The sequence below is a fragment of the Carassius carassius genome, chromosome 19, assembly GCF_963082965.1.
Source record: "Carassius carassius chromosome 19, fCarCar2.1, whole genome shotgun sequence".
Classification (NCBI taxonomy): domain Eukaryota; kingdom Metazoa; phylum Chordata; class Actinopteri; order Cypriniformes; family Cyprinidae; genus Carassius; species Carassius carassius.
Genome location: NC_081773.1, coordinates 4,127,832 through 4,153,209, shown reverse-complemented (window position 1 = coordinate 4,153,209; position 25,378 = coordinate 4,127,832). Strand labels below are relative to the sequence as shown.

Below are 25,378 nucleotides of genomic sequence, written 5' to 3'. Positions count from 1 at the left end.
ACACACTTAAATACACTTTTAAACAGTGCACTTTGTAAATGGCAGATTAAACATATTAATTGAAAGTATACTTTAAATAAAGTATTTTTTCTCAATTTTCTGTAAATTACTTCTCTGAAAACATCAAGTTTAAGCTTTCACTAGTTTTATGTTCTTAAAGTATGTTTTTATAGTACATCGAGCTCTTTCATAAAATAAAAATAAAACAAATGTAATCACTTTAAATATAGTTCAAATTATTTGCTGTTAACAAGTTTTATTAAGAAATATTTAATACATTTGTTTTTACACCCTCTTATGTATCTTTCCATCTTGTTTCTTTTTCATGTTCTGTGTATGTGATATTCACAAAAGATAAATTGGATTAAAGCATTACTGGAGGAGGAGAAGTTCTGCAAATGATCGTTCTCTTTGTTTCTTTAACAGATAATCCTAAAGTAAAAGTGCAGAACATGAACCCAGTGCTAATATAATACACATGAATGAAACTTTTTTTTTTATTGTCAATACTTCTGTGTTAGAAATATTTCTTTTTAGTATACTGTATACAGAGTGATTTAAAAGTCTGACTGAATAAAATGCTTCTGTTTTGTCTTTTATTTTATTCTTTTAAATTTGATAAAAAAAATTGTATAAACTACAAAAACATGTTATATTATCCAAAATACCATTCATTTTACAATTTCTAATAAATCAAAAAAAAAAAAAAAAAAAATTAATTGGCTTTCCTACCTGTCTGTCATCATATGCATTAGCATACATCGTTCGCTCAGACAGGATACGTCATCAGCATGTTCACACACGCTGTGCAGACAGAACGAGAATAGCAAACATCAACAACCCAGTCTTCCTTCCTGGGGGGTATTCCAGAAAGCAGGGTTAACTTACCGTGAACTAAAACCTGAACTCTCGGTTGATTAACCCCAAACCTTGCTTACTCGAGGTATGTGGTTCCAAAAACTCGTCCGGGAGTAAGTTAATTCAACTCAGAGTATGTTCCTGGTTAAGACTCAAGACATTCTCAACAGAGCGATGAATCGACGAGTCACTATAGAAACGGACGCTAAGAAAAAGCGTGCCATGCTGTTTCTTTCTTCTTCTTTTGTTAATTAATTGTTTACATGCTTAGAGCATATCGCCACCTAATTGATGGCTGTGCAATCATTTTTATTTTTTTCCATATAATCTTTAATACTTGAGAAATGTGAATTATATTGTTTGTTTTATGCTAATTATACATTAAGTCACATCAGATATGTATTTTGATTTAGAATTTAGACATTATAGAAAAATGCCACTCCATGCAGTGAGATATAACATATAATAAATAAAATATATAAATATATATGTTAAACATTACCTTGTCATAGTGTTTTATAATTTATACATACCTCTTAATACATAATTTACAGATAACTCTTATATATGCCAATAAAAGAAATAATCATATTAGAATAATATATTACCTTATTTATTACTTATATTAGCGCTTCCTCATTAACACACACACACACACACATATATATATATATATATATATATATATATATATATATATATATATACATATAATAGGCTATATTACATATTCTAATATTATATAATGTTGTGCGGTATCTGTCACGCCCACTGAAGGCTCGCTGAAGTGAACTAATCCTGCTCTGGAGCAGGTTATGTTCAGAGAGTGAGTTGCTATGACAACTAACATAACCTGAAAGTTACCTCCGTTTTAAAAGTGAAAAAAGTGAAGTGACATTCAGCCAAGTATGGTGACCCATACTCAGAATTTGTGCTCTGCATTTAACCCATCCGAAATGCACACACAGAGCAGTGAACACACACACACACACTGTGAACACACACCCGGAGCAGTGGGCAGCCATTTATGCTGCGGCGCCCGGGGAGCAGTTGGGGGTTCGATGCCTTGCTCAAGGGCACCTAAGTCATGGTATTGAAGGTGGAGAGAGAACTGTACATGCACTTCCCCCAACCACAATTCCTGCCGGCCCGGGACTCGAACTCACAACCTTTCGATTGGGAGTCCGACTCTCTAACCATTAGGCCACGACTTCCCTGGAACCGAATTTTGGAACCGAAAGTTGAGGTTATCCATTTACTTACTCTTAAACATACCCGGGTATGTCACATAACCGGCTTTCTGGAATACCCCCCTGGTATTGTAGTACTTTGTTTTTTATTTTCCTTTCACTTGATGGTCCAGATGGATGGAGATCTGGATGGTTGGTGAATGGTGACCCTGTTCCAACAAGATTGAGATGTCAGCAATGAGGTGGTGGAGTGATGATTTGGGCTGGAATATCTGGAAGTGAGATGGTAGGTCCCTTTAGGGTCCTGAGAGAGTCAAAATGACCTCTCCAAGATATGTGGAGCTCCTAGCAGACCATTTTCTGCTTTGGTATAGAAAGAAGAATTGTACCTTCGAAATAAAATGATTTTCATGCAGGATAACACATCAGCCCATGCTGCAAAAACACCATTGATTCCTTGATTGCTATGGGCATAAAAAGAGGAAGAAAAAAATGCCACCATCATCCCCTGATCTCAATCCTATTGAGAACCTCTGCAGCATCCTTAATATGAAGATCTATGAGAGTGGACAGCAGTATAGCTCCAAACAACAGCTCTGGGAGGCAATACTGGCATCCTCAAACCAAATGCTGCCAGAAACTATACATGGACTTACAAGTTCAATGGATGAGAGAATTGTGCATATATAATTGTTGTTGTTTTTGTTTGTTTGTTGTTGTTTTTTTTGTGTGTGAAAAGGATCTGTACCTGCAGTTTAGTGGATGTGGGACGCAGTGGCACAGAAGAGCTCTCTCTTATACCAACAGCGCCACCTACTGTCATGATGTGACAGACACTACATCAGCCTGTAGAGCAAACGGGACAGTGATACAAATTATCCCTTTAAATGTTCATCTAATGAAGACAGGGACTCTTGACTGTTTTAGGGAATTTGTTGTATTTGGTTATTTAGAGTAAGCTGAGAGTATGTATATTGACCATGGTTGGGCGTGTATTTATATATGATATATCAAAACTTCAAAGGCAATTTTCTCAATATTTTGATTTTTTTTTTGCACTCTCAGTCCAGATATATAAATAGTTGAATTTCAGCCAAATATTGTCCCATCTTAACAATCCATACATCAACGGAAAGCTTATTTATTCCACTTATTATGATAAAAAAATAAAAAATTACCCTTATGACTGGTTGTGTGATCCAGGGTCACAAATCATGTCACAAATCATTGTCACTTCAAACTAACCAATATGCTCTTTTTGCACTATACTGTTTGTGTATTTCACTGGTTTGCACTCTATCTGCCTTGTGCTACTTCATCTATAATTTTTTACATGTCCTTATTTGCATAGTTGTATTATATGTAATCTGTATTTATTTGTATTTCTACATTCTACTGTTAGTGTTTAGTGTTATATGCACCAAGGGTCTGAGAGGAACGCAGTTTCATTTCTGTGTGCTATACAAGTAGACTCTGAGTTGACCCGACTTTGGCAAAATGTTTCTTTTGTAATTGCATCCTGTTTTTGGTTCATTTAGATGTATTTTGGCTGTGTTTTCATATTTCATTCGAACCACACCAAAGTTCATCTGGAAGTGGACAAGACCCATCTTTTTATCGGCCTCGGTCCGCTTGTTTGGTTCACACCTACTCAAATGAACTGCACTTTGTTTAAATCCAACCAAACACGTGAACAAACCCATAAACAAACTCTGCTGCGATTGCTCTGTTATGGTTTATTTGACTGTCAAAAAAGCCAGTTTGAACGGTAAGTGCACCAAGACCAAATATATTGTTTTCTTTTTTGGTCCGGACCAAATGAACCAAGAGCATAGAACAACAAGTGTGTAGTTTTGTATATTTTCTTCCATCTTGGGTCAGAGGAGTAAAAATGTCAAGTTTGAGCGAATCGCGCTATTGAGTTGGATCTTTAAACCGAATCATTTAAACCGTTTCTCAACAGGGAACGTTCCCTGTCAAGGGAACTTCGAACTGCGTCCTCTCTATGGGGAACACCTCGTCGTGACCCGTGTCTGAAGCATACTTTGAAAAACGCCAACGTGTTGGCTGGGGACAGCCTCTGACGTCACTACCAGCGCGACTATAAATACGCGCCCGTAGGACCCGTCACTTATCTTCTTCGTCTTCATTGACTGTTTTGTTTGAAGCATGCATCTGAGAAACGACCAAAACACGGTAAGAGCGATCTATTATTGTTGTCATGGCATCCACTAGCAAGGCGTTTAAACAGTGTGTGCATCCGTGTCAGTGTTATTTGACACCTGATGACACACACACTCTTTGCGTCTCTTGTTTGGGCGAAGAGCACGCGCGCGATGTCCTCGAGGGGGCAAACTGCGTGCACTGTGAGCGTTTTTCTTTGAAAAAGCTCCTCTCTCGTTTGTCTCTCTTTTCGAGGAAAGAGGGACAGCCATCTGGATCCCGCGGCTCAGGACCCATCGTTGCCGAGGCACAGATTTGTATAAAGTACTAGAGATCCAGACTTGTGTAAAAGTACAAGTGCTCTATCAAAAAAATGACTTGAGTAGAAGTTGAAGTGCTCTTTAAGCACCACACCTAAGTAGAAGTACTAAAGTATTCAACATTTTTTGTACTTAAGTATTGCAAGTAGCCTTTTTGAAAATTTACTACTCAAGTACTGAAAGTAAAAGTACTTTGTGTTATGTAGTTATTAAAGAAAGTAGTCCAGAAAGGTAAGAAAAACATTATCAAAGTAGTCCATGTGACATCAGAGGGTCAGTTAGAATTTTTTGAAGCATCGAAAATACATTTTGGTCCAAAAATAGCAAAAACTACGACTTTATTCAGCATTGTCTTCTCTTCCGTGTCTGTTGTAAGACAGTTCAAAACAAAGCAGTTAGTGATATCCGGTTCGCGAACGAATCATTCGATGTAACCGGATCTTTTTGAACCAGTTCACCAAACCGAACTGAATCATTTTAAACGGTTCGCATCTCCAATACACATTAATCCACAAATGACTTAAGCTGTTAACTTGTTTAATGTGCATGACACTCCCTCTGGGTTCAAGCAAACCAATATCCCGGAGTTATTCATTTACTCAAACAGTACACTGACTGAACTGATGTGAAGACCGAGCTGAAGATGAACACAGAGCCGAGCCAGATAACGAACAACAGACTGACTCGTTCACGTGTCAAGAACACTGATCTATATATATATATAACTTATATTATAGATCAGTGTTCAAGAACCGTTTCTGTCAGACGCGTCCGATTCGAGAACCGAGGAGCTGATGATACTGCGCATGTGTGATTCAGCGTGAAAGCAAACCGACACACAGAGTGTCTGAACCGAACTGATTCTTTTGGTGATTGATTCTGAACTGATTCTGTGCTAATGTTATGAGCCCAGGTAAACCGAAGGCTTGCAGTCAACGCCAATGACGCCATTACGTTGAGCGCAAAAGAACCGGTGAACTGTTTTCTTCAACTGGTTTATTGAATCGAACTGTCAGAAAGAACTACTGGTGATTCGAAAACCGATGCAACCGGTTCTTGACTCGTGAACGAGTCATTATCTGGTTCGGCTCGGTGTTCATCTCTCTCTTCACAGCAGTTCAGTCAGCACGCGCAGTCTTCTCAATTCGCTCAATGATGTGCCAGCTTCATCAAACCTGCCATCTACAGTTCTGTTTGTAATGGAATGATTCGTAACATTTTTATAATTGTAACGAGTAACGATGCAGCACATAAAAAAAAATATCGGAGTAAAAGTATTAAACTCATCGAAAATATGTACTGAAGTAAAAGTGGAAGTAGGAGAAAAAATAGTACTCTAGTAAAGTACAGATACCGCTTTTTAGTACTTAAGTACAGTAGTGAAGTAGTTCTACTTCGTTACTATACATCTCTGCCGAGGCACGGAGGAGAATGAGCTCGTGGGGATCACAGGTGGATCTCGCTGAGGAGTGTAGAGAGGGACTTTTTCCTTTCACACTCTCCGGCGGCAAACGAGAGTGAACTTCGGGAGGAAGATGCGTTGTCATTAACTGGCACTGAAGTTAGTGCTCTGCTGGGTTTTACCCAGGAAGAGCAGGAGATGTCTGAGAGTGGCTAAGAAGCTGAGGCTGAGCCTTCTCAATCCTCCTGCCCTGCGTATGGGGAGCTGTTAGAGGTTATGGATCGCGTCACGGCAAAATTAGTCTTGCCATGGAAGCGTGCCAGAAAAGTAACGCCGCGAGGTCGCCTCGATGAGCGTTATTTGTCTGACCATAGCCCTCCAGCCCAGGTGAGCCTTCCATTCTTGCCTGACATACATGCAGAAGTCGAAAAGTAATGGAAGAGGCCATTTTCCTCTCGCATCCATCGGTTTCAGCATACGAGTTATGCTGATATCGAAGGCATGCACGAAAACGGCTATGAGAGGATGCCCCCTGTAGAAGAGATGCGGGCTAGCTATCTCTCCTTGGGGGAAACGTCCTCTCTTAAATCTCCCTCTTTGCCATCTAAGCCCCTCCATGATACATCCCGCTTAAATGGCAAATTATACGCGGCAGCAGGTCAGGCTGTGGCTTCGTTGCACATGATGGCAGTGCTTCAGGCTTACCAGGCTGGCCTGCTGAAGGACCTGGATACAGGCGAAGGTCCAGGTCAGAGCCCGAACAACAAAGGGGTCCTGGCCCATCTCGATCTGAGGATTGGAGACGGGCGCAGAAGGCTAGTGTCGCGGCTCGCGCTCCTCCCCTGCCTAAGAGCAGGGGCAAGAGGAATCGCGGGTCACGGAGAGGTAAGCAGAGTCTGAGGGCTGTGATCCAGACGAGGCAGCGTCCTCGCCCGGATCAGAGCGATATCTAGTAGCTCCGGATGTTTTTAACCTCTGTTTTAACTTCTGTTTTTATCCTCCCCTGCCTAATTCCCCTGTAGCCACCAGCCCTCCACCTGATCGAGGTTAGGTGGAAAGTTTCTCACATAACAGTCTCCTGTCCTGGACCTATGATTCTTTGGTTGGTTCTATGTTCATAGTAACCACCTTACTGACGGCCCGGACCAGAAGGGGGCGCCCCGCAAGCGGGACTCCAGTACAGGAGGGTGGGTGAGTACGTAACCCTTGCTTTACCTGCTTATGGGTGTTATGTTGCTGGTGGTTATATGTCTACTAACAAACTCTGTGAGTTTCCTTTACAGTGCTCTAGGTATTAGGTGGCCAAGATCACAGGCTTTCGGCAGGCGGCCGCACCGTGTGGGTTCCGCCCCCCCGGGGCGCGACACCCACTGCGGAGTCGGACCCGCGTGTGGGGGGCAAGCGCTCTGCGGTTGTCCATCCCACACCCCCTCCAGAGGAGCCTGGCTGATCGTCAGAACTGGCACAGCACTGTGGGGAATTTCATGGATGTCCGGCCAGGTCACCCTGAGGGGCCGCCTGGCCGCTTGGCGCATCCGGAGAGGTGGTAGTTACTTTTTAGTTTACTTTTTTTTTAGTTTTTGTACACACGCTAAGCCTGTGTACTTTCTCAAAACCACATGGTGGTCAGTGTGCATGTGAACACTTTGCGCACTGTCTAAAATCCACGTAAGTGGTAAGTGTGCACGCAAGACTCTGCGCACTTTCTGAAATCCACATAAGTGGTAAGTGTGCACGCAAGATTTTGCGCACTTTCTGAAATCCTGTGCGGTAGGGTAGCTCTGCTTCGTTCCCTTTCTTAAGATGATTAGCCCTGGGTTCCATGGGCTTCATTCAACCAGTGTGTATTTGTTATACACCTCAAGCATCGCTTGCCTCAACATGAGGGGCTGGGTGGACTCCCACATATTGTGGTTATCAGGTAGTAGGCTTCACCAGGTCTCTCTGAAGGCGAGCTCCCACTACTGTGGTTGCCAGGTAGTAGGCATCACCAGGCCTCCCTGGAGATTTAGCTCCCACATACTGTGCGTTTCCACTAAATAGCATATTGTGGTTTTCAGGTAGTAGGCTTCACCAGGTCTCTCTGAAGGCGAGCTCCCACTACTGTGGTTGCCAGGTAGTAGGCATCACCATGCCTCCCTGGAGATTTAGCTCCCACATACTGTGCGTTTCCACTAAATAGCATATTGTGGTTTTCAGATAGTAGGCTTCACCAGGTCTCTCTGAAGGCGAGCTCCCACATACTGTGGTTGCCAGGTAGTAGGCATCACCAGGCCTCCCTGGAGATTTAGCTCCCACATACTGTGCGTTTCCACTAAAAAGCGAGCTCCCACGGTTTGTGGCTGTAAGGTAGTAGGCCTCTCCAGGCCTCCCTGGAGTCGAGTTCCATATTACTTTCAGTTTCCACTTGAGGTGGTTATCTGGTAACAGGTAGTAGGCCTCTCTAGGCCTCTCTGTAGGTGAACTCCCACATATTGTGGTTATCAGGTAGCAGGCTTCACAGGTCTCTCTGAATGTGAGCTCCCACATACTGTGGTTGTCAGGTAACCTTTCAGTACACACGCTAAGCCTGTGTACTTTCTCAAAACCACATGGTGGTCAGTGTGCACGTTAATGCTTTGCACACTGTCTGAAATCCACATAAGTGGTAAGTGTGCACGCAAGACTCTGCGCACTTTCTGAAATCCTGTACGGTAAGGGTTACGCGCTCTGCTTTGTTCCCTTTCTTGAGATGATTTGCCCCGGGGTTCCTTGGGCTTCATCCAACCGGTGTGTATTTGTTATACACCTCAAGCATCGCCCCTCAACATGGGGGGCTGTGTGGGCAATTCTCGCGGTAGTTTAGCAGCTCTCCCCTTTTCTGAAAGGGTCGCCTATGAGCATGCTGCTCGGAGTCCTCCTCTCATGGGAGACTGATTCTCGGTTCTTTCAGCGCGCTCCAGTACTACATACTGTTTTGAGACGCACTGTGAGAGCAGACATCCCGCTGAGGCTCGGGGAATGGCGCCTTCACACCAAGGTGTTGAAGCAGAGTTGGAGAGGTTGGCCAGACTTGGGTGGATCGGTTTTGCAGCTCGAGAGAGCATCGCACTATCCCCTCTGGCTTCCTCTGACTCATCCAGTTCCATTGGGGGCTGGACGCCATGGTACAGGCGTGGCCGAGGCTTCATCTGTACGTTCCGTCCTCCAATAGCTCTGCTCCCGGGCCATTCCATCTACGAGCTGCTCTATCAGAGTTCCACGAGAGCCCCTCCTTAGAACAGTATTTGTAAATCCATTTTATGGTAAGTGTGCACGTGAAGTCTTTGCACACTTTCTGAAATACACACTGTGGTAAGTTTGCACGCTAGTACTCTTCGTTCTTTCTAAAATCCTATATGGTAAGGGCTTCGCGTGGCTGCTTCGTGCCCTTTCTTGAGTCGGTTAAAGCCCCGTTCATCTTGGGCACCACTCCACCTAGGTATCCTCTGATACCTATCTAGAACAGGGCGCAGCTACTAGAGTACTGTTGGGACAGCTCTTTCGGCAAGTTTTTACAAAAGCTAGCAGTAGCCCCTGTGTGACAGGCAAGACTTGGTAGAAGAAAGTGCTAGGTTCTTAGCCGTATCCCTTTAAAGGAATCTTTTGTGATTCCAAGCCTTCAGCTCTACCCCGAGCCAGGGCCCTACAGGTAAGTTGGGTATGTAGCTTAGGCCTTTGGCCGTAAGGGATAATGTCATAGACAGCCGTCGAACGGTCCCAGGGGCGACTTCCGGTGAAGTGGTAGAGTTGGTACTTAGTGTTTGCCATGATTCTGGTCTGCACTCCCCTCAACATGGCGGCGTGGGTATACTGTTCCCCATAGTGTCCCCTCAGAGGACGCAGTTCGAAGTTCCCTTGACAGGGAACGTCTCAGGTTACGAATGTAACCATGGTTCCCTGAGAGGGAACGAGACACTGCATCCTGTGTATTGGAAAAAGTAAATGTAAATACAGAAATGTATTGCCATGTTACATTTTGCATTGGCATTTTGCATATTACATTCCAAATTGAATATTGCTATCCATATGCTTCCATACATTACGATCATGGCCATATAAACGCAATACACACATTAAAGTATAAAGACTAAAGGACTTTTTGGAACGAACTGCTGCCCATAGACTATACACCACAGACTATATAAGAAACAGAATTGGACAAAATTAACAATAATTTACAGAACATTTCACATGTGAGAAAGACAATACAATTTAGGTTGGACCTGACTGACACTTTATCATACCTCTCAAAATCCTGAGATGCAGGCCTATTTGTTATACTTGGGGGTGGTGCTAGCGCAGTGGATAAGACATGTCTTTGGCGTGAGAGACCCCGGTTCGAATCCACTGTGAGACACCAATGTGTCCCTGAGCAAGACACTTAACCCCTAGTTGCTAGGGAAGTCGTGGCCTAATGGTTAGAGAGTCGGACTCCCAATCGAAAGGTTGTGAGTTCAAGTCCCGGGCCGGCAGGAATTGTGGGTGGGGGGAGTGCATGTACAGTTCTCTCTCCACCTTCAATACCACGACTTAGGTGCCCTTGAGCAAGGCATCGAACCCCCAACTGCTCCCTGGGTGCCGCAGCATAAATGGCTGCCCACTGCTCACAGTGTGTGTGTGTGTGTTCACTGCTCTCTGTGTGTGTGCACTTCGGATGGGTTAAAAGCAGAGCACGAATTCTGAGTATGGGTCACCATACTTGGCTGAATGTCACTTCACTTCAACGCGCAGTAGTTCGCGCAGAGGTCACTCAATCAAAACAATAACATGAGACGTACTTTGATGACATCGAGAAAGAGCCTAGGCCGGCGACACACTCGATCCGTGGCGCAAGCGTCTCAGCTGCGTGGCGTGTCAGTTTTTAATTTGGCTCCCATGTTAATAGGTTAGAGCTTGCAGACTGCCTGTGTAAGACGCATGTCTCAGGCGCGGCTCGAGCCGCGCGGAAGACGTGTGCATGCTAGAAATAGAACCGACGCCTATTTTTCACGCGACACGCACGCGTGTTGGAAGCGTTTCCAGGCAAAATATAATAGGAAAATATGTTTATATGTAATTTTGTACACATACATATTAATTCATGACATTTTGATGTTTGAAAGTCTATAGGTTGACATAAATTCAGATACAAATGTAATTTAAAAAATAAATGAATAATTATCGATTTTCAAATATTGCACCTGTCAAACATAAGTCTATTTTGCCGTCAATACTGTTGACGGTGTCCTTTATCAGTAGGCTTTATATTTATGTTCAACATGAAGTATAGATATTGTTCTCATGAAGACAAGAGCCTGGTCTGTCAGCGGTCTCCCTCTATGTCACCTACAGCAGCAGCAGCGCGCCGCGCTTCTGGCACGCAGCAGAGACGCCACGCAGCCAGTGTGTCACCAGCCATAGTATTTTGACAATCACGTATTTTCGAAATGAGAGATATATGAATTATCAGACCCCTATCAAATCAATATTCCATCTAGCTAGTAGTAATATATGTTAAAAAAACATGGTTGCCTTTCGTTAATAATTATAATTGGCTACGTTTATACTATGATATCGAACAAGATAGTGAACTGCATTTGAAGCTACTTTATCCAGCTAGATATAGAACACATGTAGATTTACATTATACTCTACATGAGAGCTAGTCCGTCTGCGTTTTACACAAGACATCATCGTTTCACAAAATATACGGATAGATACAGTTAGCTGAATGGATGCATACTTGTTTATTAGAATGCAAGCATCTCTCTGTAGTTTCAGCTTGTCACGATGCTCTCTCTATCTTGGAAATGCAACTCCAATATTTACCCGTGTCTCGTTTCTTCTTCGTTCCAAAACCTTCTCAGGTCATTTATTTCACCCGTACGTTTGCGCTTCACAGAACGTGCAGGCAAAGCATAATCATGATCCATAACTAAGTTATTGATTGAGGTATAAATACGAATATAAACAATATAAATATAAAATATAATAGTCTCGACCAAGGCTAGCTACTACTTTTTCTTCTTCGTCTCGTCTTTGCTTCTGTTCACCTTTGTATTTGGCGGTTCCGCAGGAAGTTAGATAAACTAGAGGGGTCAAAGTTTATATGACGCCATAGATGGGCGACAAAACGGAAATAAAGAAACGTGCCGTGTCTTCTAATTAAACTATAATTTTCTCTGGATTTTAAAGTTCTTGGAAACTGTCGGGATAATGTAAGTACACTACAAAAAAAAAATATATAACATAGATATAATGATATCTGCTATTTTTAAAGCAAAAAAATTACATATTGTGCCTTTCACTTCACTACTTGTTATCCCACTAATACAATATATATATGGGCAGATCTCGGGCTCTGCTGTAAATAGTGATAAATCTAAAATGTTTTTAAATATACAATCATATTTATTTTATTGACCTATTTATTTAGTTATTAAATTTTACATTTACATTACATTTAGTCATTTAGAAGATGCTTTTATCCAAAGCGACTTACAAAATGAGTACAATAAAAGCAGCCAAAACTAACAAAAGAGCAATGATATATAAGTGCAAATTACAAGTCTCGATTAGCACAGTACATGTAGCAAGGTGTGTGTGTGTGTGTATATATATACAAACAAAGAAGAACAAGTAGATATAATAGAAAAATTTATATTGTTTTGTTATTTATATTTTTATTTTACTCTTTTTTTTTTTTTTTTAACCTCTGTACAGCACTTTTGGTCATTTACATTTATTCATTTGGCAGACGCTTTTATCCAATGCGACTTACAAATGAGGACAGTGGAAGCAATCAAAAACAACAAAAAGAGCAATGATATATAAGTGCTTTAAGAAGTCTCATTAAGCAGTACACATAGCAAAGGCTTTTAAATAATATAATAAATAAATAAAAAATATATAGAATAGAAAAAGATCCTCAATAGAGCAAGCTAGTGTTAGAGGTCTTATACACACACACACACACACACACACACACACACACACACACACAATTGCATAATAAATGAAAAGAAAATATAATACAAAAAGATTAGAAAGGTAGTTAGATTATTATTTTTTTAAGAATATAATTAGAATAGTGAGTGCTAAAGTTAGAGGGTCAAATAAAGATGGAAGAGTTATCATCATCCAAAAATGAAAATAAATAAATAAATAAAATGAAGAAGTAGGTCATATTGTTTCAAGAAACCAGCTATCCGAGATAAGGACCAGATGACGACCTAATTACGTCATGACGTAAAAGAATCAGTGAGTCGCCTTGAACTGATTCCTTCGAACGAACTGCTTAAAGTTACCGGTTCGCCAAGATGACTCGGACATCACAATAGTGGAGCGGCGCGGCGGAGGATCCCCACCCGTGAGCATGGCGGTGTGCTAGTGTATTAATGAAGACCGGAGAGAGCAGACGGAGGCGGAAAACACTAACATGCGCCCCGATCGATTCACATAATCAGATTTTAACGGACTGTGTGTTAATACACCGATGCCAGAGGCGGTCCGCTGGGTTTCTCCACGCAGTCTTCGTTTACTTCTATAGGATGGTTAGCTGAGCAGATAAAAAGCACAAGTTATTGGCGATTGCACCTATCCAGCCGTTCCCCGGTGTGAGTTATATGCGCGCGCGGGCCGCCGGTGCTCCGTGATCATGAAGCGCTGCCGCTGCGGGAAGCGAGGCGTGTTTATGTCCGCGGACAGACCCGTTTAAACGCCCTAAACATGAATGCCATTGTCATGTCGAGTGCCGTGTGAGTTTATTTTGATTCTGTGAGCCGTTCAGACCGGAGAGATGCGTGAGTATAAAGTGGTGGTCCTCGGGAGCGGCGGGGTCGGTAAATCCGCCCTCACCGTGCAGTTCGTCACCGGGACGTTTATTGAGAAGTACGACCCGACCATCGAGGATTTCTACCGTAAGGAGATCGAGGTGGACTCGTCGCCGTCGGTGCTGGAGATCCTGGACACTGCAGGCACGGAGCAGTTCGCGTCCATGCGGGATCTGTACATCAAAAACGGGCAGGGCTTCATCCTGGTCTACAGTCTGGTGAACCAGCAGAGCTTCCAGGACATCAAGCCCATGAGAGACCAGATCATCCGAGTCAAGAGGTGACATACCGGGACCGATAAACGTCTCGATGTTGGTGACATGTCAATGCATACGGGGGAAATGATCTTAACACATCTGACAGCATGCTCAGAATCGGCCCCTGTGTGTGTGTGTGTGTGTGTGTGGGCCTCGACAGGCCTGTTGCTCGTGCTTTGATGTGCCGCATCCAGTTCTGTCTGCATGAAAGATTCATGCTCAACTGATGCGATGCACTTCACTGCTGCTCTAAACCCAATCCACGCTTCAGATTCTGCTCTCATTTATTTAGGAAACATTGCAATGACACTGTGATGCATATTATTGTGTGTTTGAAATGAAATAAACCGTAGTAGCCATGTGGATTTTAGCCCATAGCTCACACAGTTTTTAAAAGCCTCTATTGATACTCAAAGTTGACAATATGCACATTTGCACTCATCTTCATTTGTCTGAATATCCTTCCCTACTACCATAGCAATAAAAGTCCGATATATAGTTATTAGAGTAGAATAAGAATAAGAATTTGGTGGTCAGTTTGTGTGTAAATCAACATTTTACACTGTTGATGTTCTTTCTAGCAAGACATTAGTGTCATAGTAATTAAACATTTGTTTAGTTATCACCAAAAGTCGTTCTATTTTGTATAGATCATTTAACAGTTACGCTGCCTCAGAAGGCTTTCCGAAATCATTTCATGAGGTGCCTGCAAAGTCATTGCCTCATAAGTCAGCTGCCTAGGCTTCCGGATGCAGCCAATGATTCTGTTTAAATTTTGTATTCAAAAGATAATTTTGTGTTTGTTTGACTGGATTCAGTGCCATTGAAACTAAAATGTAAGCAACAAAAGTGTCAGAAAACAATGCTAATGGAATTTTGTTTAAACTGAAGAATTCCCTAAGGATCCGTTGAGAACCCACGGAAAACCAGTATCCTTTAAATATTCTTTCTGGATTCCATTAGTATCCTTTAGGCTTGGCACCCAAATCCAGGAGCAATAAATCACCAAATCGTACTTCACTTATCAGGGACAGTAAGTGAAACAAAGATGATAATAAGTTGAATAATTGGGGTAAGAAAAGTGATTCCATTAACACTTCTTTAATCCTTCTTATCAGTTTCTAACTAACCTCCCAGTCACCCTGAAGCAGAAATATATTCATACTGACCTGCAAACAACATCTCCTCCAGCACACATTCCCACGCAAATAATGTACACCTGCACTCTCACGCAGAAGGATGTTTCTGTCTTCAGAAAATATTGAATAATTGAATGGCATAGATATTGTGCACAGTAAAAGCCATGCATCATGAGGAGGAGATCGTGGGAGTAAGTCACAGCTCTGTTTGCTCTTGTTGAAGGATGAATGAGAGACAGGTAATCAAAGAGCAGAGAAGGGGTTCGTACCATTTACAGAAGTGCATGACTACAACAGATGATTGTTATAGAAAGTGTAACTGCTATTATGGCTCATATTTATACGGAAAAATCAGTTGGTTATATTAATAGGTATAATGTTAAAACACCATCCAACAAAAATACTCTAATATATACCTACAAAGAACGATTAAAGGCTAATTCTATCAAAACTTGACCAATTTATACTAAGGCTTTCTATTTTACTTCTATTTTTTTTCAGTTTATTAATAAAATAAAATGTGTTTGTGTGTATGTATGTTTATATATATATATATATATATATATATATATATATATATATATATATATATATGCTTGTTTTAACATAGCATTTTTTAAGTTTTTGTTTTTTTGTTAAACCAAAGCTGTAACTTGAATGATAGTTAAGATAATGCAGCTCGTGTGGACTATTACTTGAATTCCCTTTCTGGATGATATTTGGAGATCAGAATATTGTAGAGATCTGGAGGTTGGTATTTTTGATATAACCATAGGAAGCTTGACACTAGTTGAAACACCCAAGCACTGCGATGCCAGTTCTGCAGTCAAGCGACTCTAAAATGGTTCAGTACAGACATGTGACCCATTTTTGGTTCATGACCCACAAATCGTGAGAGTCAAGGGACAGCACACTGTCATTCTGAAAGAACTTTTAGACCGTGATGTCATTAGTGGTGTGTTAATAACGGGGTGTGTTTGAAAGGGGCATGGCTTCAGTAACCCCACCCTCCTCATCCTCCCTTGACCATGATTACTGGCTGTGGGTGAAGACGTTCTTCTTTTGCCTTGAGGAAGACTGTATGGTGAGAATTCAGACGTGAGGTGCAGGATGTATTCTATAAATCACTGTAATCCCATTTTGATATGGTTTAGATAATTAAACACAAAGGCGAGGCCATGACCAGTTAGATTGTGACTGTATGAGATTACACAACTGTTTAACACAACTTTAAATGCTCTTAATGTCTCTTATGTCCTGTCCGGTTGTTTCCAGGTATGAGAAGGTCCCGGTGATCCTGGTGGGAAATAAGGTGGATCTGGAGGGTGAGCGGGAGGTGTCTGTGAGGGAGGGACAGGCTCTGGCCGAGGAGTGGGGATGTCCCTTCATCGAGACGTCTGCCAAGAGCAAGACCATGGTGGACGAACTCTTTGCCGAGATCGTACGGCAGATGGACTACGCGGCACAGCCCGATAAAGATGATCCGTGCTGCTCCTCCTGCAATATACAATAACCCCATAACACACACTCACACACAGAACTCACATTACAGTAGCTTTGATAGACCTTCTAGTGTCGACGGTTTTCCATCATGCTGTATCTGCAGACTGACAGTGACTATGAGGATTTTTTTTTTTTTTTTCACTTTAAATCCTGACTGACTCAACCACGGGAAGAGCACTTGCCTTAGGTTTCACATTTCCTGTTTGAGCAGGAACCTTCAGTGGCGATGAGTTGGACTTTTGTGTTCTTTTATGTGCTTTTATCACCAGGTCAAAGAGAGAGAGAGAGAAAATAAGAGGGTTCTTAGCCATATGCTTGATATAGCCATATAATCACTCAATGAAGACTTTCTAATCATCCATTTATTTGGGAATAGATCCCTCAAAGTCATCGGTATCTCATCTGAAACATTAAGAGGAAGAAAAACAGTCAGGTGACTTCAGCTTTGTTCCAAAACCTAGTTAGCCACCTACCTAGACAGTATGTTAAAGCCCAAAGTATGCTCCCTATGGTTTCACAGAATGCATTGCAGTGAGCTCTGAAAAATTGTGTTGGATGAGATTCTAAATATATTTGATTTTCATTCCACCCCATAATATTTTACTGAAAAATTAGTAAGATTTGTTCCATGTGGTTTTATGCATTGCTCACAGAAGTATCGCGCTGTTAGCATAACGGCATGCTAATGTCAGAGTAAAATCAAAATCACAATATGGGTTTGTGCACTTATCAAATCACAAACCTGCAGTTTAAATGCAAAAATATATGCTAGAAGTTTCTGAGTGAAATTATGGTCAGTGTTTTCAGTAGTTTATAAAACATTTATAAACCTGCAGCCAAGAAAGGAGGAGCTTTAAAGTCGGCATAAAACAGAAGTTACGATTGTATTGTAAAAAACAAACAAAACAAAAAAACATTGGGCGGGGCTTGGTTTTATTCTTTGGGAATAGATCATTGTCATTTGTTGTTGCTGCAGTCTCTTGTGATTGACAGGTTGCACACTTACTGATGTTGCTGCAAAGCGGGAGAAAAGTTTGATTCAATTAATTTAAGCATAAAAATGATCATGCACATGGGTAAATATTAAAATAATCACTGCAGTAGCAGTATACAATAAAAATTCAGATTTGCCAGTAAAAGTTTGATTGGTTAATATTTGATAATGCTTTGTTTTATTTTATGTTGTTTTACAGTAAAACAGCATTATTTACTTTAGTAATCAATTTCATGTTTTAAAATGTAATCATAATAATCATAGTAAAAATAATAATTTGTTTTACAGTCATATTGATATAATTGCTATGAGTTTTGTGGAATTTACAGAAGGAAATATACACAGCAATCACAATTCTTAGCAGAAAAAAAACAATACTGTTCCACGAAACCGTTCAGTCTACAAAACCCATCTACACAGAATGTAGTAAATACACAGTAATGGGACTCGGTAGGTTTTGGAACAGAGCTCTTGTCTTTTATGCTGCTTCCATTTTTCAAGTCAGATTTAGAAGATGACTTCAGAAAACAGCAACTCTACCATTAGCTCTGCAGTGAAACAAATGTGAACAAAGAACTCTTTTAGCAACCAAATTGGGGACGCTGTGCTTTACGCCTCTAGCAGTGGTTCTACTATAGAGTATCAACAGAGAGAACCGTTTATCTTGTTTTTTTATGTTGGCTAAACATGTTGTAACATGCAGTGTTGGACCTTTGACTCATTGATATATTTTATTTGCTTAAAAGTTGAATGTTTGACTGTGTAAATCTCTGACTGCCACCATGTCTGCATCATGAACCCTCCACCGTGAGTTTCAAGAGACTTCCAGTTGCGCTTTTCCAAGCGGGAATGTTAACTTCCCAAGCGACTGGAATGCAGTGTAAGTCCCTGTCTCAGATTGAATGGGGACACATCTGGACACATTAGTATCTCGTATGGCTCTGTAGGAATTGCTCTTTTTCTGTCTCTCGTTTGTATCACTCTCTTTCTGGCGTGTCTCTTCAGCATCTCAGCTCCTTTCTACACTCGTTCTCAATATTCTGCCGTGCTCATGTGGGTCATTGATGCTGACGATGATGGCTGTTGCTTGACTATATCCATTTGTCCAGAGGTTGCCAGTTTATGTTGGTATCCTCCTCCTGGCCGTGCTTGAGGTTGGATCTCAAGGCTGAACATATAGAGATTACGGAGGTGTGTGAGCGAGTGTGTTTGAATAGAGAGCTCTGAGTCAGTATTGATTTTATATTTTTTTATGTGGTCAACTCTTCTGATTGACTGAATGGTGACCCTCTTTTTTTGTTTTGTTTGGCACCTAAATAAAGTGCAACTGACACTCACAGACACTGCAGTGTGGTTTCTGTTTTAAAACCAACATGCTCACTGTCCAAACATATGCCCGCTTTATAAATAAGAAATAGTTGAGCAGAACATGTTACGCTGAAGGACAGACGTGTGTCCTGCAGTTTGTCTAAATATCTGCACACACACACACGACACGTTCTGTCTTCCATCAGGCAGGTTTTGTTTGTTTGATGGCTGTTAAACTATTTCGTTGTGAGAGATACAAGTTAGTTACGTAACATTTAGCAGATGCTTTCCATCTAAACTGACTTTGAGGTGCCATAGAGGGTTTTCAATCATCATAAAAGTTTAACACATGAAGAAACGAAAAGAGTTTCTGAGATGAAGACTCCAGTCATATCAGTAGTTTCATTAAAAAAGTACATTTCTGCAGCTAGATCTGTAATGGCAGTGTTATTGGAGTATCACTAATACACTGTTATAATTTTGCTTATATATATATATATACACACAGTCACCATGGCAGTTGCTTCAATGCATTTAGGGGTGTGGTCCTGGTCAAGACAATCTCCTGAACTCAAAACTGAATGTCAGAATGGGAAAGAAAGATGATTTAAGCAATTTTGAGCGTGGCATGGTTGTTGGTGCCAGACTGTGTCTGAGTATTTCACAATCTGCTCAGTTACTGGGATCTTCATGTACAACCATTTCTAGGGTTTACAAAGAACGGTGTGAAAAGGGAAAAACACCCAGTATGCGGCAGTCCTGTGGGAGAAAATACCTTGTTGATGCTAGAGGTCAGAGGAGAATGGGCCGACTGATTCAAGCTGATAGAAGAGCAACTTTGACTGAAATAACCACTCGTTACAACCGAGGTATGCAGAAAAGCATTTGAGAAGCCACAACACGCACAACCTTGAGGCGGATGGGCTACAACAGCATAAGACCCCACCGGGTACCACTCATCTCCACTACAAATAGGAAAAAGAGGCTACAATTTGCACGAGCTCACCAAAATTAGACAGTTGAAGACTGGAAAAATGTTGCCTGGTCGGATGAGTCTCAATTTCTGTTGAGACATTCAGATGGTAGAGTCAGAATTTGGCGTAAACAGAATGAGAACATGGATCCATCATGCCTTGTTACCACTGTGCAGGCTGCTGGTGGTGGTGTAATTGTGTGGAGGATGTTTTCTTGGCACACTTTAGGACCCTTAGTGACAATTGGGCATCATTTAAATGCCACGGCCTACCTGAGCATTGTTTCTGACCATGTCCATCCCTTTATGACCACCATGTACCCATCCTCTGATGGCTACTTCCAGCAGGATAATGCACCATGTCACAAAGCTCGAATCATTCCAAATTGGTTTCTTGAACATGACAATGAGTTCACTGTACTAAAATGGCCCCAAAGTCACCAGATCTCAACCCAATAGAGCATCTTTGGGATGTGGTGGAACGGGAGCTTCATGCCCTGGATGTGCATCCCACAAATCTCCATCGACTGCAAGATGCTATCCTATCAATATGGGCCAACATTTCTAAAGAATGCTTTCAGCACCTTGTTGAATCAATGCCACGAAAAATTATTTAAAAGTGGTTATTTTAGTTATTTTAATGAAGTACTATAAATTATTTTTTTTTATAAAGTTTTGGGTTATTTATATTATTTCAGTTAATATTTATTTAGTATCAGATAACTTTTTTTTTTATTAATAATGATAACAGAAATCTAATAGCAAAAGCTTAGGCAAAGCTATTACCGGACTGTGTAACCTACATTTTACTTATATTTATCATTTTTTTGCATTAACATATCACATTTTTAAAGCACAAAATACATAAAAATTACATTTTAGTTTCATTTCTATTCAAATGCATTTCTGTTCAAATGTATGTATTCATTTAAGCACAAATAATTAGAAAAAAAAAAAAAAAAATTTCTTGTAAACGTCTACTCTTTGTTATATATCTATTTAGTAAAAAATGTATTATAGTGTTGTAAGGTAATGGGACAAAAGTGTATTGTACTGAAGCTTACAATGTTTATTATTGCATCCTGCATACTTAGTATACTGGTCAAAAGTTTGGAATGATTAAGATTATTAATGTTTTTAAAAGTCTCTTATGCTGACAAATGCTGCATGTATTTGATGAAAAATACAGTAAATTCCACAAAATATTAAGCAGCAAAAACTGCATTGATAATAATAACCATTATTAATAATTGATCATCAATAATAATTAAGCAGCAAATCAGTATATCAGAATGATTTGTGAAGGATCATGTGACACTGAAGACTGGAGCAATGATGTGCAGGAATAAACTATGAATTAACATTTACTTTATCCTAATTATTTCAAGCTTTTGACTAGTAGCTTACTGTACTTTAAAATATATGCCATATACTAAAATATGGTTGAGTATGGTATCACGCTGCACTCATGCATAAACTGGAAAGTCTATGTGAAGAGAGAGCTGCTGTTTTATGGGGTAAATATTTTCCATCGGACCTGGACTCTCTGCCCACTCACTGGACACAGGAAGGCAGGGAACAGCAGCCAAGAGACGACATGGGAAATGGACAGAGGACATAAGAGCACAGCAGTGAGGGGAAGATTTACACACCAGCATGAGACTTATTGCTGGGTGCCATGGAAATCGCATGGCAACACATGCTGCCAATTTCACACTCTAATCTGCAGTGATTTGATTGGCCAAAAATAGTTAGTGGGGGAAGATACGGACACACACCATCTATCAGCATCCATCAGGACGCATGTACACCTACACTTAGCTGTCTGTCAGATGTCAGATGCAGCATACTCACTGTGATCCACGGCACACATGTTGCAGGATAAATCTCCTGAGAAACCTGCTTTATAAAAGCCATAAAGACACAACTGCCCACAGATTTCAGTTTTTGTGTGTCTGTGCATATCAGGTTTAAAGGTCCTTTGATGATCCAGGCATGTGTGCATTAGCCTGAAGAGGTTTATTTTGCAAAAAAGACCAGCTGAATACAGTACAGTATGTATATTATACCACTTTTTTGCTGTTTAATTATATTTATTTAATCACTTAAAGACATTCAACAGGTTTAATTCACCAAGAACTATCCAAGAGATATTAAGCATTGGCAATAAAACACTCCAGGAAGAGGTAAAGGAAAAGCAGAACATAGATTCAAATATGCAGGTGGCCATTAGACACCTGTCTCAGAAGAACTGAGAGAGAAACAGGGTTGATTGTACATAAGGACAAAACGAAGCATATGGAGCTAAATTATTACACATTTTAATCTAACTATGATTCGAATGAACAATTTCTAAAGGAATTTAAAGAAATAGTTCATCCAAAAAAAGAGAATTTGCTAAAAATGTGCTGACCATCTTTTAAGATGTAGATGGGTTTGAAATTCAGCATTACATAGCTTGATCAGTAATGAATCCTCTGCGGTGAATGGGTGCCGTCAGAATAAGAGTCCAAACAGCTGATAAAAACATCACAATAATCCACACCACTCCAGTCCATCAGTTAATGTCGTGTGAAGTACAAACTGTGTTTGTAAGAAACAAATCCATAATTAAGATTTTTAACTTCAAACCAATGCGAGTCCATATCCATAATATTGCTTTCTCTGGTCGTCTGGTCTGAATCAGGAGAGAAATCTGCACAGATCAAGCGCCATTTACAAGGTAAAACAGTTCTAAACAAATATGCCAGTGAATGTGAGAGGGAATGGACTTTTTTATATGAAGTGTTATTATGGATTATGGACTCATATTTTAGCCAGAAATTATAGTTTGAAGATGAAAAAATGCCTTGATGGATTCGTGTAAAGCCACGCATCTTTTCACAAGACGTTAACTGATGGACTGGAGTGGTGTGGATTACATTTACATTTAATAATTTAGCAGACGCTTTTATCCAAAGTGACTTACAAATGAGAACAAAAGAAGCAATCAGACCAACGAGAGAACAACAACAGTACTTGCTTTAAAATACTTTTAAAATACAAAAATTTTGAAATAAATTGAAACTAAATATAACCTTACTTTTAAAGAAGATTTTTGTATTTTAATGTGACACAAACAGGCCACATTTTTATGGCTTAAAATTTTAGCAGTTTATTATTTTTTGACCCCATTATGTAGAAAACGTAATCTAATGTAATTCATATAGGCTCATTGTGCTTCTGTGAGTGACTGTAGCTCGTCACAGTTAGACTGCGTTACGGTGCTTCTCTCTGCAGATGGCAGCGTCTGAGCGCACATCTCGTGGGCTGTGTGTGAGCTCTCGTGTGTTGGTCGGGTCTGTGCTGTGCTGTGCTCAGTCAGTGTAATCTCTGTCTCTCCAGCCGGCAGACATGGCGACCTCGAGGACGCTCGTATGCTCCACAACACGCTGCGTCTGAAGCGGCTCCGCAGCATCACCGTCGCGCTCGGCGCATTCGTGGACAGACACACACTTGCACACAGCGGATTTATAAACGGGGTAAGCGTTTGGATTCTTCTTCTCATTCACAGAGGTGTTCTGTGCTCGGAAGAGATTAAGGGGTAGGTAAATCTAGCCACAGAAAATCTGCCGTGACATTGCTGAAGCACCGCTCCGTTATATTTCCATTCTACACTGACGCGTTCTGCCAGGTTATTATGGGTCCATTCACTTGATGAAGACGGGTGCGAAAGGCATATCAAAATAACCTATTCCTCTACAAGGACATTGACATTAGACGTCAATTGACCTGTTCTGCGCTTTGTTCAGTTACACCGACTGTGCGCGCGACGCGACGCAATGGGCGCTCCAGTTCTGTTTCACTTCCCCAGTCAGTCTGAAGCCAAATGAGCTGTAAATATGACATGTGTGTATTTAGTGTCATCTGTTCTAAAATAGACAATAGAAAGTCGATTTAGAATTGAAATGGCTTTCATTCATTTCTTGCACCTGATTGAACGCTGAGGTGAGGTGACGCGCAGCCGCGACGCGACGTGTGTGGAACGCGCACTGAAAGAAGCGCTCCACACACGATCCATTCTGAAATCTTCCACGTTTAGTTCATTTTAACGTTGAAAGACCACGAAAGCAGTCTTATTTGAATTGTGAACTGTGGAGGTTGGAGATAAACAAAGGCGAATGAATTCAGGGTAAGGTACATTTTGTGTTCCACGTATAAAAGCCTATGAACTTCCCAGCGTTTGTTCTCAGCATTTGGTCTCTGTTTTCTTGATTAAATATTGCGGCTTTTTATAAAATCATAATTTTAGCTATCCTGATGTGTTATGCATGTGGCATTTGATTTCCCATCCAAACAAAAGACACCAGTGTCTGAAGATGTACTTGCATCACCATCAGTGCCGATGATTTTTCCAGGGCTTTTGGGGCATTCCTGAATGAATGGAATTTTTTAAACACTATTGGCGAAGCACTGGCTGTGTTCCTCATGGTGGATTTGGTTTTTGCTGGCACTGGTCTGATCTTTCATCCTCCCCCTCTGAATAACCACTGAGAGCAGATCCACGCTTTATTGCTTCTCTCCAAGGTGTTTTATTGACTGTAGGGCTAGCCTATCAAACTAAACAGACCAGTTAATATCACAGGTCTATAATATCAGAGGTCTATATTTACAATGCACTTTGATTTATTTAAATCTACTTTTATAAACAGCACATATATTAATTATATTGTTCATGTACATGCAAACAGCAGAGAGACTAGACTTTATTAATAAAGTACAATCTTTATTTTTATCTATCCTAAGATAAATTAATCAAACCTCTCTTTTTATTGATGGTAGCCTATAAAACTAAACAGCCCAGTTTATATCAGAGGTCTGTTTAACAAATCACTTTGATTTATTTAAATCTACTTTTTTATAAACAGCAAAAATATTAATGATATTGTTAATGTAAATGCAAACAGTGTAAAAACTAGTGCCTGTACTTAATTAATAAAGTATGAATGTTTTATTTATTTATTTTTGTCTATCCTAAGATGAATTAATAAAACCTCTCTGGCAAGTAAATTGGCCTCAGGCACAAAAATAAATAATACTGTCATATTACTGTCAGGAAGACAAAAAAACCTATATCCTGGGGTTTCTTTTATATATACAGGGATATATGAGCACAGACCAGTGAATATCTTGAATATTGAAGATCGCTTAGATAAAGGTTATTGCGTATGAGAAGTGCAGGTCGCATATAGTTATCGGATCCACAGAGATCAGTGTTTGTTGTTTCATATTTTCCTCTGACTGCACCCTCTGTCAGTCTCTCAGCTTCTCCCTTTCTCTCTTTTCCGGTCTCTTTTCCTCCCCTCTGTTTCTCATGTTGACCCTTGGTTTAGAAATAATGACATCAGTGCTCTGGCATGTGTGATAAACACTGAAAATGATGGGAACAGAGATGGTGAG

At 40.6% G+C, this 25,378-nt stretch overlaps 2 protein-coding genes across 3 annotated transcripts in view; both read left to right on the top strand.

The window, feature by feature from the left end:
• The first annotated feature begins 13,227 nt into the window (after positions 1-13,227).
• LOC132094900 (ras-related protein Rap-2a) lies at positions 13,228-19,001 on the top strand. Its single transcript, XM_059499558.1, has 2 exons — positions 13,228-14,045; positions 16,437-19,001. The coding sequence occupies exons 1-2, from the start codon at positions 13,732-13,734 to the stop codon at positions 16,672-16,674; spliced, it is 552 nt and encodes a 183-aa protein (XP_059355541.1). The 5' UTR covers positions 13,228-13,731; the 3' UTR covers positions 16,675-19,001.
• Positions 19,002-23,255: 4,254 nt separating this feature from the next.
• The window catches only part of LOC132094899 (FERM, ARHGEF and pleckstrin domain-containing protein 1-like), a 52,281-nt gene continuing 50,158 nt past the window's right edge, over positions 23,256-25,378 (top strand). For both annotated transcript variants that reach the window (XM_059499557.1, XM_059499556.1), the window contains exon 1: positions 23,256-23,460. The gene's annotated coding sequence lies outside the window, so the exon portion shown is untranslated. The remainder of the gene's footprint in view (positions 23,461-25,378) is intronic.